This window comes from Lissotriton vulgaris, chromosome 6, assembly GCF_964263255.1.
Source record: "Lissotriton vulgaris chromosome 6, aLisVul1.2, whole genome shotgun sequence".
NCBI classification, from domain to species: domain Eukaryota; kingdom Metazoa; phylum Chordata; class Amphibia; order Caudata; family Salamandridae; genus Lissotriton; species Lissotriton vulgaris.
Genome location: NC_141694.1, coordinates 369,425,712 through 369,445,755, shown reverse-complemented (window position 1 = coordinate 369,445,755; position 20,044 = coordinate 369,425,712). Strand labels below are relative to the sequence as shown.

Here is a 20,044-nt window from a genome sequence, read left to right as displayed (position 1 = left end):
ACTTACAATAGTAACCAAACATATACAGTTACATTACATGTAAAATCAACTTTCCTCTTGAAGTAAAGGAAGGAGAAAACTTTATGTGTAAAGTACCAAATCATGTAACTTAGACGGGAGCTTTGAAGTAAAGTAAAAACATACACTAGGGTTCCAAGGGATACAATCCAAAAAGAGAACGTACTAATCCCAGTCTATAAATGAAACTCACAAAAAATACATCTTTCGTGAGCCGGAGGTTGTGTATTGAAAGAAAAAAGGAAAGCAAAAAATGATCCTTTATGAGAACGAGAACCCTCACTCACCCAAAGGTGACATGCTTTATCATTGGGCTCCCTCCTCACAACGTACCCACAAGGTCCCAGATGTGGGCTGCAAATCTCCACTAAAGAATGGGGTGGGTAGAGAGGAGCTGAGGTGTTTTAGGGTGGGGGATAACCCTAAGCAAAGGGGTGAGTGAGGGGCTGATTGCAAAAACAAAATCAGTGAAAAAAAACTACCTCAGGGGCCCAATAGTTTTATTCGGTGGTACCTTTGGATAGGGTTAAAAACTAGGAGGACTGGGGGTTCAGAGCAAATATACCCCCATAGAGGTCAACCTGTTTCTGCCTATGTTAGACTCCAACAGGAGTTCTTAGGCATTCATTAGGACCAACAAAAGTTCGAGTCGCTCAGCATGCAACAATGAAAATAAAATTCATCAATCAGATAGCTATACTGGCTGTGTCCGTATGTTGTCATGGAAATGATTGGTGGTTAATACATCATCTCCCTCCTAAAAAGGAGATAAGTCCCCACCTCCCTATTGCCACAAGGTACCCCTCGACGACACTGGGCTTATAGTACGGCTACTCATGGTTAGCAACGTAATGGGAGGTCCTGGCGAGAGTACCGCCTTGCAGAGTATGAACACTGCTTTAATTTCGTCACCCCAATGTGAAAAAGTAATTGGAACATTAACAGAACTACTTACATTTTCCAAAAGAGTTTTTTGAAACTGTACAGTGCAAGCATTTTCCTTGCTATCTATCATGCTCAAACCAGACCACCCAATCACAGTCTTTACAACTCATAAATGTTTCCCCAGACCTCCCTAAAACACCTCTGTTCTTCGGATATATAAACTACTGTACTTTTGTTTCAGCATCCTTTATCTATTAACAGCATAATAGGACTGCAGATTTAAATAATGTATTCACTTTAACCAGCAATATGAACTTTGACTCTTGACCCCCCGAAGCTGGACTACTACAACGTCATTACTTTTGTGAACACCCAAGAGTAGCTGTTGTGGCCGAAGAAGAACATAGCACACTGGGAGTGCAGCTGGCTGACCTTGAACCTCTGGTAAAGCCTGTGGAACTGGAGCAAGGGTATATGAAAATTGTCATCCTACAAGTCAAAGGACTCCATTTAGTTTTCCAGGTCCAGGCCAAAACGGATCAGAGCCAATGTGATCATTTTGAATGTGTCCTTCTGCAGGAAGGAATTGAGGATTAAAGTTTCAAGATAGGCCAGAGGCCTCATCATTTTTCCAGATGAGGAAATAGCTGGAATACGACTGCTACTCAGGGTTGGACTGTGACAAAAAATGGGCCCAGGTATAAAAATAATCATGAGTTTTGAACTGTTAAAGATCTGCTATACATGTATTTTGCAAGGTATGGGAGACTCCAGCATTTTGTATGCTGTAGGAAATGTGGTAATGTTAGAAATGGGATCTCTGGTTGGCTGAGGCGTGCGCTAAAGCTAGGCAGAGACCACCATTCTAGTTAGGGCAAGGGAGTTACACTCCAAAGATAACGAATAGTTTCTTACCTGTCGGTGTAGTTTTGCAGCTTGAAGATCTTTCTGGATTCACTATGCTGTGCATATTCCGCAATCTGGTGTTTGGGTCCGGAATCGTCGTCTTTTTTCTCTCTTTTTAAAAAAATGTTTTCCGTAGCCCAGGTGGGCGTTGACGTCCCACCATTTGGTGTACCTTTGGTGACGTCGGCATGCTTCGGGCGGAAGATCCCACCCTTGGGCGCCATCTTCGGATTTTTTTTTTTGTTCTTGTAGTGAATCCATGGCTATGTTTGTTAATCCTTTTTTCAACTTATTTCTTTTCATGTATCTTGTAAGCTTCAATTTGCTTTCTATTCCATGTGATTCCACCTCCTTCTCCAGCCTCATCTTTCTGGCGGAGGCGGGTGGGTTCGCTAGTGAATCCAGAAAATTCTTCAAGCTGCAAAACTACACCGATAGGTAGGAAAATATTCGTTTTGCAGCGTGAATCTTTCTGGATTCACTATGCTGTGCATAGATTTTGTAGCGGTTTTGTTACTTTTGTGGCGGCTGGGTGGAAGATAAGCGTTGGTTGTTGAATATATGTTGAAGCACTCTTTGTCCTACTTGTGCTTCCTTGTTCATCTGTACATCCACGCAATAGTGCTTAGTGAACGTGTGCACTGAAGCCCATGTTGCCGCCAGGCATATGTCCTGAATTGGTGTGTTGGCCAGAAAGGCAATTGTTGCTCCTTTCTTCCTGGTTGAGTGGGCTTGTGCCACTCCTGTTAGCTCCTGCCCCGCTTGCTTGAGGCAGAATTGTATCGTTTGTGTGATCCATCGAGCTATGGTGTTCTTAGTCACTGGTCTACCAAGGTGACTGTTTGCGAATGATACGAAGAACTGTTTTGTCTTCATGTGTTCCTTCGTCCTTTCAATGTAGTGCATCACTGCCCTTCTTGCGTCTAGAGTGTGGAGCGCCCTCTCAGCGCTTGTTGTGGGGTTCTGGAAGAAGCTAAGAATTTGAATACTCTGATTCATATGGAAACGTGACACCAACTTTGGCATGAAGTGTGGGTCCGTTCTCATCAAGACCCTGTTACTATGTATTTGGATGTAGGGTTCTTGCAAGTTTAGTGCTTGGAGCTCGCTCACCCTGCGTAGCGAGGTGATTGCTACCAGAAAGGCCGCTTTCATTGTCAGCATTTGTAGTGTTGCCTTGTGGATGGGTTCGAAAGGTGCTTTCATGAGCTCTGTCAGTACCACATTGAGGTTCCATGCCGGCGGCGGCATCCTCTTTGGCGGCGCTATTCTTTTAGCTCCTTCCAAGAATCTTTTTACTACTTGAGATGTACAGAAGCTTTTCCCTGTTTCCCCTCTTGTGTATGCCACAATCACTGCCAGGTGTACCGTCAGCGAGGATGAGCTTAGCTTAGCTTTTATTAGGTGCGTGAGGTATCTTAGCACCGTTGATTCCCTGGTCAGCTTTCTATGGAGTTTTTTCTTGCAGCACCATTGAGTGAATCTTTTCCATTTTTCCCCATAGCACTTGCGTGTGCTGGGCCTCCTTGCCTCTCGCAGCACCCGCAGGGTGCTCTCTGGTAGTTTTAGATGTGCGAACTCTTAGTCCTCAGGAGCCAAGCTGAGAGGCTGAGGCTCTCCGGTTTTGGGTGTAGAACTTCTCTGTTTTCCATGGAGAGTAGGTCTCTTCTTTTTGAGTACTTGTGGGGGGGACCCTGCGCCATCTCCATTATCCATTGTGGTGCCACCAGGATGAACGTCATGTTGCTCGTCATGCATTTGTTGAGAACTCTGGGGATCAGTGGTATCGGGGGGAAAAGCGCAGTCAAATGTTTTTGACCAGCTTATCCATAGGGCATTCCCCTGGGATAGTGCCTCTGGTTGTCTGTATGCAAAGTACTGGCATTGTGCATTCTGGCGTGTTGCAAACAGGTCTATTGTTGGAGTGCCCCACCTCCTGAATAGTCTCTCTGTTTCCTGTATGTTGAGTTCCCACTCGTGGGATGCTGAAGTCTGCATGCTGAGCCAATCCGCTTCTACATTGTCCTTCCCTGGCAGATGTATGGCTACCAGGTCTATTTTGAGTGGTATTGCCCATCTCCAGATTTCCTGTGCCAAGCTTGACAGAGGGAATGATTGAGTTCCCCCCGGCTTGTTGATGTAAAACATTGCATGGTGTTGTCTGTATCAGCACCTTCTGCTTCTGAAAGGCCTTGAGGGCAAGCAACACGGTTTTCAGCTCCAGGTAATTGATGTGTTATGTTATGTTATGTTATGTTACGACTATTTATTGTGCGCACAGATACTCCAGCCAAGGAGCGTCCTGGCGCAGAGACAAGGTAGCACGTAACACAACAACAGGCTAAGAACAGAAACTAAGAAGCAGCTAAAACAAGAAAGTTTTTATCGCCCTCCGAAAGGTCAGAAGGTCCTCCAGCAAGCGGATTTCAACAGGCAAGGAGTTCCATGCTGACGCAGCCATTACCTTAAACGAGCGGCCCCCCATACGGCTAAGCCTGAATCTGGGAACCACCGCAAGGGCCAGACCCTGAGAGCGGAGGCTACGGGCAGGGACATAGAAAGACAGACAACTCGACAGGATTTCCGGGCCTGTACCTCTCAAGATTTTAAAAGCAAGGCACAAAACCTTGAAGAGGATACGCTTCCTAACCGGAAGCCAGTGTAGGGAGCGAAGGACACCTGTTACTGAGCAGAATCTGGGCAAACCAACAATCGCCCTCGCCGCAGCATTCTGAACCCGTTGTAAGCGGGTTAGTTCAGCCTGGTTGGCCCCAGCCAGGAGAGAGCTGGCGTAATCCAGGCGGGAGATGATAGTAGCCTGGATCACCAACTGCCTGGTCGGGGCATCAAAGAACTTGAGAACAGGTCTCAAGCCCCTCAGGAGACCGAAACAACAGGCCGCGGTTCTTTTAGTATGGCCTACAAAAGAGAGGCCCGCATCCAGCCATACCCCCAGATTTTTCACTTCCGATACCGGGATCGGAGTAGGTCCCAACTCTGAGGGCCACCAGTGGTCACCCCACAGCTCCACTCCCTTCCCGACGACCATCACCTCTGTTTTAGTGGCGTTTAGCTGAAGGCAGTTGCCTGTCAGCCAACTAGCCACCGCCTTCAGTCCGGACTGAAACCTGGGGGCCTCAATCTCCGCATCCCCGCTGAGGGTAACCGCCAGCTGAGTGTCGTCGGCATATGAGACCAAGGTAAGGCCCCACTGCCTAGCGACATCAGCCAGCGGTCTCACGTAAAGATTGAACAACGTGGGACTCAGCGAGGACCCTTGCGGAACCCCCATGGCCAGTGGTTGAAAGTTGGACTTGAAGGGAGGGATGGCAACACAGAAGGAGCGGTCATCTAAAAAGGAGCGGAACCATTGCAGCACCTGACCGCCAATGCCAGTCTCCTCGAGCCGACGTAGGAGGATGCTGTGGTCTACCGTATCAAAGGCGGCGCTAAGATCTAACAAAATAAGCGCCGCCGTTTGACCAGCATCCAACTTTGCCCGGAGATGTTCCACCATCACAAGTAACGCAGTTTGTCTGACCGCATCCGCTGGGCTCCACAGACCCTTCACTCTGAGCCTGTTCATGTGTGCGCCCCATCCCTTCTGGGATGTGTCTGTGGTGATGGTCACGGTTTGGTCCAGTGGCGTTAGAGGCTTCCCTATTGTTATCCTCTCTTTGGTCCACCACTCCATTTCTTCCCGCACCTTGTGCGTTACAACCACGAGTCCTCCCAACTTCCTGTAGCTTGTGACCATTGCTGTTGCAGCCACTCTTGGAGTGGTCTCATCTGTAGGCGTACATTGGGGACCAGGTGTATGCATGACGCCATCATTCCCAAGATCTTGCGCATTGTCGGAGCTCGCCCCTTCTGGTAGTGACGTTTCTCCCTCAGTAGGCTGAGTGTCCTCTTTTCGCTGGGTAACACTCTGCATTGGAAGGTGTTGATTTGAGTTCCCAGGAAGATCTTTACTTGCTCCGGTTCCATCGAGCATTTTCCCCAGTGTATGGAGAATCCCAGGCTTGTTAGCGTTGTTGTGACCTGCTCTGCATGATCCTTGCATGTCCTGTAAGAGCTTGCCTTTATGAGCCAGTCGTCGAGGTAGGGATACACGTGTATCCCCTCTCTTCGCAGATGTGCTGCCGCTGCTGTGAGGCATTTGGTTAATACCCTTGGTTCGGACTTTAGACCGAATGCCAGGGTTGTGAATTGGTAGTGATCCTTGTTTACTGTGAATCTTAGCATGTGCTTGTGCTGCCTGTTCATGGGGATGTGCAGGTACGCATCTTTGAGGTCTACTGTGGACAAGAAGTCCCCGACCTTTATCTGTGGGATGACCTCTTGTACGGACGTCATCTTGAATTTTTGAGTCTTTACATATTTGTTTAGGAACCGTAGATCCAGGATGGGTCTTAGGCTTTTGTCCACTTTTGGCACCAGGAAGTAGTGGAGTACACTCCCCTGTTCCGTTCTTTGAAAGGGACCGGTTTGATGGCCTCTTTGAGGAGGAGTTCTTGAGCTTCCTCTTGGAGCAATTGCAGCTCTCTTCCCGAGTGCTCTCTTTTCTTTGGCTTTCTGTTTGGTGGTCTCTTTTCCAACTCTATGCAGTATCCAAACTGTATGATGTTGAGTATCCACTTGTCTGTGGTTAATTTTCTCCACTCCTGGAGAAAAAAATCTCAGCCTGCCTCCTACTGGTGTTACATGTTCTTTTGTGTCTTGTCCGTGTAGCCCTCTCCTCTTAGTTTTCCCGTGCTCCTCCCTCAGAGGGTTTGAGTGGGTGAGCACCTTTTTCAGTGTGAAGTCACTTAGAGGGGGGTTGTTCACCACCTCTCCTTCTCTGGCCCCATCCGTTTCCTCTCCCTCAAAAGGACTGGCCGCTGTTCTGATAGTTCCAGTTTGCTTCTGCTGGCCCTGGTGACCTTGGTCGTCACTCTTTTGACCCTGGTGGAACGCCTCGGTGTGATTGTCCTTGCTGGTTTCCACCCCTTCTGTTCGGCCTCCGTGTAGGGGTGCCTCTTCTCATACCCCTGGATTGCAGGGCCCCCATGGACCTTGCCGTCTTGTTGTCTTTCTTCAATTGGGTGAGTTTCTCATCAACTGGGGCTCCGAACAGTGTTTCTCCATTGAAAGGTGTGTTCATGATGTTGTTCTGAACCTCAGTTTTGAAGCCTTAGATCCTGAGCCAGGCTTGCCTTCTCTCTGTGATGCCTACAGCCATCAGTCTGCTGGATGTTTCAGCCCCATCCAAGGCTTTCTTCAGGCATGAGTTAGCAATGCTTTTCCCCTCTTCCACAAGGTGTGATGCCCTCTCACGGTATTGCTCCGGGAGGTGCTTGAGCAATTGGCCGATCTCCTCCCAATGCTGGTATTGATGCCTGTCCAGGAGGGCGTTGGAGTTAGCCATCTGCCAGTGCACTGCGGCGTTCCTCTCAATTTTTCTGCCCGTCAGGTCCATCCTCCTGCTTTCCTTGTCAGGTGGTGGCCCAGATGTTGTTGGGACGTTGGCCCTTCTTCTGGCCGTTGCAGCGATTATTGAATCTGCTTTGACGGACCCCTTGATGTAAGCAGGGTCCTGGGAGGAGAATTTGTATCTCTTCTCTGTCCTCTGTGTGACTGATATGCATGTAGCCGGGTCTTTGAACGCTTCCTTCCCCTGGTCTATGATACTTATCAGCATGGGCAAGAACTGGCTTCTTGTCTGCTTTGGGAGCAATGTTTCCAGCAGGAAGTCTGCTTTAGGCTTCTCCTCTTCCAGCTTAACCCCATAAGCTGCTGCTGCCTTCCTGACGACCTCATTGTAGGCTCCAATGTCATCCGGCAGCGAAGGCCTTGAGGGGTATGTCTCCACATCCTCCTCCGGGTTTTCGGCCTCGATGTCCTGCCATTCCTGGTCTTGGGCCGTTGAGGATCCTGAGCCATAGCTTGACTGTTGCTCCCCATATTCACCCTCTGTGCAATAGAGGTCCTCTTCCTCTTCCTGTCTGAGGGCTCCGGAGTTTTCGGCGGCTCTTGGTTGTCATACTCCTCGTGCTCCTGCACCTCAGCAACAGCCGTCGCTGGCTTCGAGGGGATCCTGTAACTTTTCATCTTTTCCTCGAAGTCCTTCTTCCTCTGAAGGATGTTCTCCATCTCGGTCTCGAGCCTTCTTTTCTTCCTCTCCAACAGTGCGGCCTGCTAGTCGTCAAGCGTTTTGGCTGCTCTCTTCGATGGCGTCATCGACGTCGAAGCTTTTTTCGGCTCCTTTTCCTTCGAAGTCGAAGTCCCTTTTTCGGGGGCTTGCTTCGACGACCTTGGCATTTCGCCAGTCTTCGGCGCCCAGGAGTCCTTCTCAAAGGATCCGCTGGGCTCTTTTTCGGCGGGTGCGGCTTCGGTCGTCGAGGTTTTCGGCACCGGTGCTCCCTTCGAGGCTCTGGACTCTGATTTTCGAGAGTCTGCTTCGGGCTTTCGAGGCCCTGTCGAGGTTTTCGTGGTCGTAGACTCTCCTACCTTGTCAGACGTTTTCTTATCGGTCTCTGCGACCGTGAAGTCATCTGGACCCTCGGCGATGTTGTCCTCGTAGTCGGTGGAGAGGCCCAGTTCGTAAAGCGTTGGGGCCTAGCCTTTGCCCTGCATCATGTAGTGAGCTATCCTCTGCTTCTCTCGAACCCGGAATGTCTTCGGCTTGAAGATGGAGCAGGCGCTGCAGTCTTTGCTCTCGTGGATGATTGGCAGGCAGAGGTTGCAGTTCGGGTGCTGGTCCTTCTGCGCGAACTTGTGGTGGCAGTTTCTGCAGAATTTAAAGGGTGTCTTGTACATCCCTGCGCTCAGGGGGCCCCCTGTGTGCGCATTCTCCGAAGGACGTCGAAGATCTCGAGGTTCTTCCCCTTCTTCGTCGTCTCTTCTCTGATGGTCTTCTTCTCCCAATCTTCTCAGGCCTTTTCTGTCGAAAAGTTGCTGTATTTTCTCCTTTTCTCCTCCAAAACTTCTGGAGCTTCACACGACGATCCAGACCCAACGGCGGAAAAAAGAATCTGAAGATAGCGCCCAAGGGTGGGAGCTTCCGCCGGAAGCATGCCGACGTCACCGAAGGTACACCAAATGGTGGGACGTCGATGCCCACCTGGGCTACAAAAAAAAAAGAGAAAAAAAGACTATGATTCCGGACCCAACCACCAGATTGCGGAATATGCACAGCATAGTGAATCCAGAAAGATTCACGCTGCAAAACCCCTGTTCACCTCCTTGGTAGCATGGCACGAGCAGTCAGGCTTATCCCGGAGGCAATGTGTAAAGCATTTGCGAACGCACCCACCAGCAACAACATCCCAGGCCCCCCCATATAAGGAGCCCCACACAAGGTTATATCAAAAATAGCCTTTGTATTCTCAAAACACATTAAAATAATCACATTATGTACACTGCGCCACCTGGCACAGGGCAATATTGACAAGGGATTATGTACACCTGGCAGGGCCACAGGGACCACTGTCAGAACCATCACAAAGTGAACTAGGTAAAAGTAAAATAGATCCTAACACGTACAAGTAAAATAGGTCATATACGTACAACCAGTAAACACTGGTAATCACTGTACTTTGCATCAGTCTGTGGCATAAACTACATCATGCACAGCATCCCACAAGTCTTATTACCTTAGACCCTAACCATAACTCACATTAGGGGCGGAAATCACACAGGGAAGTATAATCTACCTAACAGAAACCTAAAGTAGGTAAAACAACCTCATAATCATTAACCATATTTAGAGGTATCAAAACAGGGTGCGTAAAACTTACTATACACAATACATTTCCTAGCACCAAAAGCATTAGCACATAAATCACATTAGAGGCTAGTGCCCTAACCATCCCCATGGCCAACTGGCCATCTCAGAAAGGGGGCTCAATCACCCTTTTAGCCCACCCTCTAAAGAAAGAATATAAATTTTCGGAATAAATTCAAAAGAATACACATACCAAAATACAACCTCTGCCACACTGAATGTTAAAGGTGGTAACGACAAGCTTATACATCGAGGATGAAGACAAGAAAGCACTTTGAAGAGAGGAGTAATTTAATAAATCAAGCCTTTGCTGTTTGGTCTGCACTGTGGATGATATCTCATGTGGAGGAAAAAAAGAGATGCTATAACAATTTATTAATAATGCTTGCCGTTTTACGCATCAGCTCTTTCCACAGCCTCAACGCCCCCTCCACCCCACCCCACTAAATGTGGAGTGTGTGCCTTTCATGCAGTGTTACAGGATTTTATCCATGTTCACTGTTTGCAGCATTGCAATTACCTGGTGACCCAAAGTAACGTAGGGTAACTTCATGAGTTTTGACTTCTCCAGCTACATTCTTAGCCATGCACTGGTAAACGCCCTGGTCCGTTTCCTGAGTGTTTTGAATCATAAGGGTGCCATCTTCCAGCAAGTCCATACGTGAATCCTCAGCCATGCTTAATTCATTACTATAAACAAAAAATTTAAGATTTCGAATCACATCACATTTCCACTTTAAAAAAAGAATTAAGTCAAACACATTACACAGGTTTTGAATAGCAGTGTGATGCAGTGATATTTGCCTTTAAAAGGCAAAAAGCACAACACACTTGAAAAATGTCTTGAATGAAAAGGGTGCATCTGAGAGTTAACATGTAAGCATATACATGCTTTCACTTAATTTTCCATATTATTTATACAAGAAGACCACAGCTTACTTCACCCACAAGGTTCTCAAACATATGGTTTTAATGGAACACAGAATATGAGATTCGTGGTTGAGGAACTGACAGCAACACGTGTGCAATACATTTGAAGCAGATTTCTGAATGTGTTACTTTCTTTTCTTTGCACGTTTGCATCACCGTTGTATTTATATAATTCGCAGTTTGACAGAGATCATCTGATGACGACAGAAGAGGTAGATACTTACCTACTGTAAGTTTTCTCTATGAGTAGGGTTCTCTGGCTATACTGACATGCAATCACACATATAGATCTTTATATATTTGTAAATGCCTCTTCGCTGATTAGTGAGCTTCGGGTTTTGGGGATGGTGAGAGAGTTAATGTGGGTAAGGGCCAGGAATCAGGGAGAAGTGCGAGTGCACTAATGGATGTGTGAAAGAGAGGATGGATAACTAATGATTGCATAGGTGGATCGCTGAGTGCATTGTTGAGTAAGTGACTGCATGCCAGGATGGGTGGATAAAAGGGTGAGTGATTGTATGGATGAGCTAATGCACATATGATGCTTGCAGGTTACATCAGTCTTAGAGGCAGATGCTTCAAAACACCAAAGCACAACCACTGACTCAATTACATTGACTTAATCACCTGATTACACAATTGCTTTCTACTATATCAACCGTTTTTTAAAAATGTGAATTATTTCCAGGCCCAATTACTGTTTTATATGTGGAAAACGATACAAACGAGCAAAGACTGAAGCCAACGCGGCCGTTTCCCGCACCCCAAGCCAGTATTGTGAGCTTCCCGCAAAGTGAAGTCTCGGACAATAAAACGCACAATGTGAGTATACAAACAGTAGTGCTGCCTTACCTACTTTGCAGGTAATGCCATTATGGTGAAGGAGACACAAAGAAAATCAGAAAGCATGGACAAACAGGAACAAGTATCTACAGTACAATAAGTCTCTCATTTACGCAAGTTTGAGCTACTGGCAATGACAAGGCATTTTATTTATGTTTTGGTTTTTAAAACATAAATAAAAGGCATTGTGATCAACAATGTCAATAGCTTAAACTCTTGAAAATGCAAGACCTATTGCATTCCAAATGCCTGTTTAAACCTTTCGCTGCTAGGACTTTTCCCCTCCTGTGCTAAGCAATTTTTAGGCTATTTGAGGTAGTTTGCTCTTAAGCCACTGTAACTTTTTGTCTACATAAGGTATCCACAAAAAAATTGCTTAATTTTCTTCCAACATCCTGAGGATTTTAAGGGTACCGAGGGTTTGTGGATTCCCCTGGAGGGGACCCAGAAATTAGACAAAATACAGCAACATGTTGGTTTCTTTTGGGAAAATGGGGTAAACTTGCTGCAGAAGAAAGTGTCAGTTTTTTTTCCTGCAAATGCCATCAACAAAGGGTTTGCGGTGCTGAAATCACCATCTTCTCAGCTTTCAGGGACAAGCAGACCTTTGTCAGAAAAACAAAATGATCTACATAGTTTTGGCATTTTACTGGGACATAGCCTATTTTTACTATTTTTTGTGCTTTCAACCTCCTTCCAGTTAATGATAGAAATGAGTATGAAAGCAATAATGGATCCTGGAAAGCTATACATTTCTGAAAAATTAACAACATTCTGAATTTAGCAAGGTAGATCCTTCAAGGTTTTCCTATAGATACTAACACTTGAACAAAAAAATATTGAAAAAGTTGAAAAAAAACAGCGGTTTGTGCCAACATTTTAAACTGCAACATCTTCTAAAGCAATATACCACTACGTCCGCTGGACCCTCTGGTTGTGGTGATATGTAGGACTTGTAGGTTCATAAAAAGACAGAGGTACCCAGAGTCAATAACTGAGCTGCGCCTTGCAATGGGTTTTCATTGTGTATCGGGTATACAGCAGTTCATTAGGTAAAAAATAAAGAGTGAAAAATAGGTATCAAGGACACCTATGTATTTCTGAAAAGGGAACACAAAATAGACATTAGAAGCATAGTTATTTGCACATCTCTGAAATTGTGGGTACCCCTGCTAGCATGTGAAATTATAGGACATTTTTCAAAGTGACTTCTTTTTTACACATTGTCTTACATGTGGAAGGCATAAATGCATAGAAAGTTCCCCTAAGTTTCCCGATAAAAATGGTACCTCGCTTATGTGGGTAGGCCTTGTGCCTGCGACAGGAAATGGCCCAAAACGCAACATGGACATATCACATTCTTCTAGTGAAAACTGACCATTTTTCTCAATGCGCCTAGCTGTGGATTTTGGACCCTAGCTCAGCCGGCACCTGGGTAAACCTAGCAAACCTGTAAATTTTTGAAACCTAGACACCAAGGGGAATCCAGGATGGGGTGATTTGTGTGGCTCTCACCAGGTTCTTTTACCCAGAATCCAATGCAAACCTCAAATTTAACTTTAAAGTTCTGGAATTTGAGTGGATCCAGAAACTTCTATGCACCAAGCATTCATCAAAGTCTCCTGATAGCAATGGTACCTCACTTGTGTGGGTAGGCCAGGTGCCCGCAACAGAAAACGGCACAAATCTCAACATGGAGACATCAAATGTTTCCAGTTATCATTGACCCTTTTACTGGAATGAGCTTAGCAGTGGATTTTGAACCCTAGCTCAGCTGGCACCTATGGCAACCTATACATTTTTAAAAACTAGACACCCAGGTGAATCCAGGATGGGGTGACTTGCATGGTTCTCACAAGGTTCTGTTACCCAAAATCTCTTACAAACCTCAAACTTTGTCAAAAATAACACATTCTCCTCACATTTCTGTGATGAAAAGTACTGGAATCTGTGAGCCTCCACACATTTCCACCCCCCAGCATTACCCAAAGTCTCCGGATAAAAACAGTACCTCACTTGTGTGGGTGGCCTAAGTGCCCGTGGAAGGTAAGGACCCAAAACGTATTTTGGAGACACCAAAATTACCTATCACAAAATTGGTTTTGCAAGAGGGATCACCTGGGTTTGAAGCTGCGGGCTCAGCCGCCCTATAGGGAAACCTACCAAACCCAGACTTTTCTGAAAACTAGACACCCTGGCGAGTCCAGGGGGTATGGCTTGCATGGATCCCCCAACATTTTCCTACCCAGAATCCTATGCAAACCTCAAATTTAGCCGAAAATAAATCACATTTTCCTCACATTTCTGGCTGGGATCACATTGACAAAATGTCCTACCACTCAGTATTCTCCTCAGTCTCCTGTTTAAAATACCTCACATGTGTCGGTGGGCCAAGGGCCTGCGACTGGGAAGTGCCAAAAGCATAGGGATTATGGGGATAGCACAGCGCACATTAAGCACTATATTTGTTGAAGCCATTTTAAGGTAATTCTGCACTGGACACCCAAACAAGTGAGGTATCATTTTTATTGCGAGAACAAGGGGAAGGCTGAGTGGTAGGATATGTGTGCCTGCACGATGATCCCAGACTGATGTGTGGAAAATGTGATTTATTTTCAGCTAAATGTAAGATTTGCAGGGGATGCTGGGATCCACACAAGCAACACATCCCTGGACTCCTCCGGGTGTCTAGTGTTTAGAAATGTCTGGGTTTGTTAGTTTTCTCTAGATGGCCTCCGAGCCCAGGACCAAAAACCAAGGTGCCCCCCTGCAAAATTAGGTTGTTTTGTGTTAGGCAATTTTGATATTGCCACAATAAGTTTTGGGCGCTTGCCTGTCGCGGGTACACCCACACAAGTGCTGTACAATTTTTATCGAGAGACCTTGGGGAATGCTGGGTGGGTGGAAGTTTGTGGATGCACGCAGATTCCAGAACTTTCCATCTCAGAAATGTGAGGGAAAATGTTAACTTTTCAGCTTAATTTTGAGGTTTACAGGGGATTCTGGGTAGGAAAATGTTGGGGGACCCACACAAGCCATACCTCCCTTGACTACCCCATGAGTCTAGTTTTCAGAAATGTCAGGGATTGGTAGGTTTCCCTAGATGGCCACTGACCCCGGGGCCAAATGCCCAGTTAAGCCCCTTGAAATCCCAAGTTGTTTTGTGATAGATAGGTGGGCACCTGTGTCTTTGGTCCCGGATTTGCAGACATCTAGGGGGAACCTAAAAAACCCAAACATTTCTGAAAACTAGACACCATTGGACGTCAACGGAGGTGTTGCTTGCATTGATCCCCCCATATTTTCCTTCCCAGAATCGGCTGCAAACCTCAAATTTACCTAAAAAGTCAAATTTTCCTCTAATATCTGTGTGGGAAAGTTGGGGAATCATTGCACAGCACAAATTTCCTACCACTCACCTTTCCCCTCAGTCTCCCAATAAAAATGATACCTTACTTGTGTGGATGGGCAAAGTGCCTATGGCAACGTAGGGTCAAAAAACTGGTCCAAAAGGGCAGTTTATTTATAAGTTTTCAGGTTGATGCCAATCACAAGTGCGGTATAACTTTTCTCAGAAGACAAAGGAGAATGCTGGGTGGTAGGAAATGTGTGCCTGTGTGGTAATCCTACAGCTTATCCACACAGAACTGTGAGGAAAATGTGACTTTGTAAGTAAATTTGAGGTTTGCAGGGGATTCCGGGTAAGAAAATGCTGGGGGATCCATGCAAGCCACACCACCAGCAGAATCAGCACACGCACACCACCATCCACGCACACCACTAGCCAAGTGCCATCCACTTACACTGACAGTCAAATGCCATCCAAATACACTGCCAGCCAAGCGCCATCCTTGCACACCGCCAGGCATGCGTCATTTATGAACACCGCCAGCCAAATGCCATCTATGCACACAGCCATGCCAATCACTATCCACTCACACTGCCAACCAAGCGCCACCACCGCACACTGCCAGCCAAGCAGGGTGGACTGGAAACAGCAATAAGCCTTGCCAGATTGCTGCTCAACCAGCCATGGGGGGGGGGGGGGGGGGGGCGTGCTAGTAAAAAGCACTGCTACTGCTTTTGTTACTGGGGGCTGATATTGCAGCACTATTGCCCCCATCTGCTTCCTGAGGGGGTAGAAAGTCTGTTGCTATTTTTTTGGAGAGGCGGGGGTATTGGCATGCCCATTTTGGGCACTCCGAACGATTCAACAAAACAATCCCTGGTGCCTAGTGGGCTTTCTGCCCCCTCTGCCTCCTGGGTGAGGGGGGGCAGAAAGAATGTGTAATTTATGTTTTGGGGTTGGGGACATAGGCATGCCTATTTTAGGCAGCCCCCACACCTATATACATTAAAAAAATCCCAGGTGCATAGTGTGCTTTCTGCCCACCCGGGTGGGGGGGGGGGGGGAAGATTGGGGGGCTATTGCCCCTATCTGCCCCTGGGGGGGAAGCAAAACTGACGCTGCGGGTGTGGGGAAGAAAAAATGAGGGCAAGGTAGGTGAAGTGGCACAGAGGGCATAGGGAAGTAAAAGATAGACAGAGCAATGTGGTGGGCAGAGGGAGAAAAGCAAATGAGCAAGAGCAATGTTAAGCTGGGGGTGAAAGCACACCCTTTACAAGTAATCTGAGGCAAGGAGCAAAGCGCAGCAAGCTGCCACTTTGTAACTGGAGAACTGCTCAGTTAAGGGCTCCAATACCTTCCGGTGGGGTTCACACTTACGGGAGTGTGTGTTTAATGAGACATTTGCAGCCAAAGAAGTTCTTTCAACTTTGGACTAATTTCACAGAGGAACAAATTGAGAAAAGCGGATAAGATCCCTTTGTTGAAGTCATGGTTTTTAGCAAGTGAGCGGAGGAGCAAATCTAAAGCATATTCATGTTTAACATAGATGTTCGTTCAGAAAATAAACACACCAGATCTAGAAGAATTTACATCAAGCAACTTTGACCTTCCTAAAGGCATCGCAAGTTGCCCCCTTCTGTCTTCCATGGCCTCTGAAGTGCTTCCCATTTGATACGAGTTAAACAACCCGGTGGTCACAACTGTGCATGAGAAACCTCTTGCAGTATGAGAAACTCATTGAAAAAATAGTGCTCATGACGACGTTGCATTAGTCACCTCACAATCTGAGATGGCGATGAGAGCAATTGAGAAGGAGGCTCAAATGTTCAGCTTAGTGTCCGGCTATGCTTTGAACAGGGACAAAACGCGTATAGTGTTTAACGAATTTGCACCATGTACGGATAAAAGAGTTGTTAAAAAGATTACATATTTGGGAGTGGTGATAGATGCAGAGATTGATGAGATAGTCAAGGAGAATTTGGAACCATGCGCTGCTGAAATGAAAAAGGAATGGATAATTTGCACCGTACATTGATTGGTAGAGTAAATATAATCAAGATGGTTTGCTTTCCCAAGGTTTTATATTTTTTAAGAGCAATCCGCCTGATTTTTAAAAATTTCTAGTTCAAAAAATTCAAATGCATTTCATATGGGCATATTCTAGGCCTAGAAGAGCGATTAAATTCCTATTCCTACCCAAGGAGCGTGGCGGTTTGGCCCTACCTAACCGTAGGTTATATTGGTGGTCAACCTCCATCAAACATTATACAGCCCATTTGAATGCGATTCCCGGAATGGAGATTTCAAGGGGTAGTTACCCGTAAGTAAAAGTGAGCAGCCACAATGTAAGAGGGTGCCTATGGGGCCAGCTTAATTATGGGTATTACAAAAAAGTAAGTTTTAAGACACTTCTGGTGTTTTTTAGGGTATGGTCTTCGGTCCGATGTTTGGCCGGGCTAGCGAAAATACATTATTACACACCGTTTTGTACAGAATAAAGATCTGTCCGATATTTTTAATGATCATTACTTTCAGAATTGGATAAACTCTGCTATAACACAGGTCGGCTGTCTCTTCACTTCAGGTGGTTTAATGTCATTTGAGGAGGTAAATGAGGAATTTGACCTATCTAATAGGGAACTTTTTAAATATCTACAAGTTAGGGATTTTCTGTTAAATAAGGGAGGAGGTCATGAGAAATATGAAAGTTGTGAACTAGTGGCGGCACCGAAGATTGGACTATTATATGCACTATTAAATAAATATATGAAAGATGATCTGCTCAACAAAGTGGCAAAAGCTGCTGGGAATTTCAGATTTTGATTTTCAATTAGCGTTACCCTAGGGATTTTAATGCCTGCTAATCTCCAAGCACAATTTAACAAAATATGCTTTAAATTATATTATACGCCATATCGAATCGCTAAATGGGGAGGGGAAAGGCGTATTCCTTCCAAGGTTCCATAATATAAAGCTGGTCTGGTGCATATGTTCGCTACCTGCAGTGAACTTATCCCGCTTATAAGAGAAATAGAGATCTTTCTGCAGGAAAAGTACGGGTACAGGTGAAAGTCACCCCTCAGGTAATAATGCTTGGAATAAACAACCTGGGTAGAGACAAAGGTGGGGCTATATTGCAATGGCGATATACAGACTTGTTATAGCTTCAGCTTGGTTAGATGCTAACCCCCCAACTTTCATCATTGCCTAGCTCGCTTGCTGAGCACAGACAGCCTTGAGAAAGCTATATATAAGCGAAGGGGATATAAAGCCAAAAAGAAAGGAGTGGAAATCTAGGAATATTTTTCTAATTGAGGGGATCAAAGGGAGGGATAGATTTGCCTTGCTCGGTCCCAGAATAATAGGTGAATCTGATAATTGAAATATGGTTAAGATAACTAAAAGCTTGTAGAGACTTCAGATATGTACCTTATTGAAATGTTGCACCTCAATAATGGGGCTGCTATAAACTATTATATTGTTTGTACTTGCACTTTGGGCAATGCTATGCTCTAGAATACGGGGCAAAGTGGAATTAAAAATATAGGCTAGTTAAGTAAATGTATCTGGAGACTTGTTTGTATGCACTTTCTTGGAATCCAAGTTTCTTTATTTTTTGTATAATTAACAAAAACCATTGCAATATTGACACTTAAAGAATAAAACATTTTTTAACAGACATTCAGTATGATTTCATCTACCACAGCTGCCATTTTTTGTTGTTTTAATTATAAAGGAAAAATCTTCGGATAAAAGCAGTTACATTTTTAAACAGACATTCAATATGATTTCATCCGCCATAGCTGCCCTTTTTTTTGTTTGCTGTAATTATGAAATAAAATATTCGGATAAAAGCAGTTAAAACCCAGGGTAGAAAATTATTTACAATTTAAAATCAGAGCTAGTTGTAAGTGAATGTCATTAGCTCGCTGGATGCTGTGAGGTGCAGACAAAGATTTTTGTTTTGCTTCAGCCATGCTTGCCCATTTGTCAAATCGTATTAAGTATGTTGTTCAAATTGTCTCGACCTATTGCAAGGATTATCCCTGTGCTGCTGGTAATAAATCCTTAGTGTGATCCAGCTAGGGTCTCTTTCCATCTCCTGGGCAGCCTACGACAGCAAAGCTTTATGGAGCATGTTTTGGTATTGTAGGCATTTTCTGTTCAGCCATTTTACCAATCTGCAGTTCAGTTAGGTGTTTTCAGGGTTTAAGCAGGCCAGCACCTCTTGATTCCTGGTGCAGATGCCTTTCTGTTTAAGAGGTTCATTTAGAAGCTGTTGATGTGCTTGGTGCAGTTCCTTGCATAAGCAAATTAGGTGTAGAATGTCACCATTCTTGATGTTACACAGCCAGCACGTGTCTTGTGCTATTGTCCTCAGCCATGGTGGGAGATACTGCGCACACGGTAAGATCCCCAGTCTGTGCCTTAAAAAGTTCATTTTTATGGCCTTGGCATAATCCTCGCTAAACAATGATTGTGGTGCAAAGTGATTTGTAGGAGTTAAGGGTCATCCAAGCATGTGATCTATTTGAGAAGCTTGCCTTGACCTCCACCAAGGAAATTTGTTTTATCTTTTTCCAGACTAGTTTTTTGAAGTTCAATTATCCAAGTTGCACATCCCGGAGCCCCGTGAGTTTGGTAGATTCCAGGGCTAACTGAAGGTAGCTTCTAGCTTGGGTGGACTCCCTGTGCTGTATGTCGGGCCACAGCAAGTAACTTAGCGTATTGATAGTGGCACTTCTGATCTTATTCCAGCAGATGATGTAGGCGCCAGACTTGTTGTAGAAGACCAAACTCCAACCTTATTTGAGCAGGTGATGTGTAGGGCGGAAGACAGAACATAGTTCTATAGGCTTTGATCCGCATGTTGTTCAGATCCTTAGCGTCTCTTCCAAACATTGCCTCACTGCCATAAGCAATCAACGGGAGAAGTTTAGCCTGGACTACCTTCAGGAGCGGGGTCATTGTCTGCCCCATCAATTTATTTGCTAGATCTTTCATTGTTGAAGCGTTCAACAGACCTTTCCTTCTTATTTCCTCTTTCTGGCGCCTGAACAACCCTACCTCATCGAATGTGACTCCTAGGTACTTGTACTTGTGAGCTGGATCGAGTTTAGTGCCGCCCAGGAACCAATTCCTCTGTAGTTTCTTTTTGTTGTTTATTGACCTTGTCCGAGTCTTACTCAGATTTATTATTAAGTTGTTTTCTGTTGCGTAGTCCTGCATTTCGGTCAGTAGATGTTTGGAGACCGACGTAATTATGACTAAGCAGAACTACGCCGTCTGCATAAATGTTTTTCCTCCTATCCTGGGTGAATGGAAATTGCAGGCGTCAAGCACCTTTG

The 20,044-nt window shown here is 45.4% G+C and overlaps 1 protein-coding gene across 2 annotated transcripts in view; it reads right to left on the bottom strand.

The window, feature by feature from the left end:
• The window catches only part of PXDN (peroxidasin), a 582,246-nt gene that overhangs the window by 211,736 nt on the left and 350,466 nt on the right, over positions 1–20,044 (bottom strand). For both annotated transcript variants that reach the window (XM_086926391.1, XM_086926392.1), the window contains one exon: positions 10,095–10,264. In XM_086926391.1, coding sequence (XP_086782517.1) covers positions 10,095–10,264 — 170 coding nt within the window. The remainder of the gene's footprint in view (positions 1–10,094; positions 10,265–20,044) is intronic.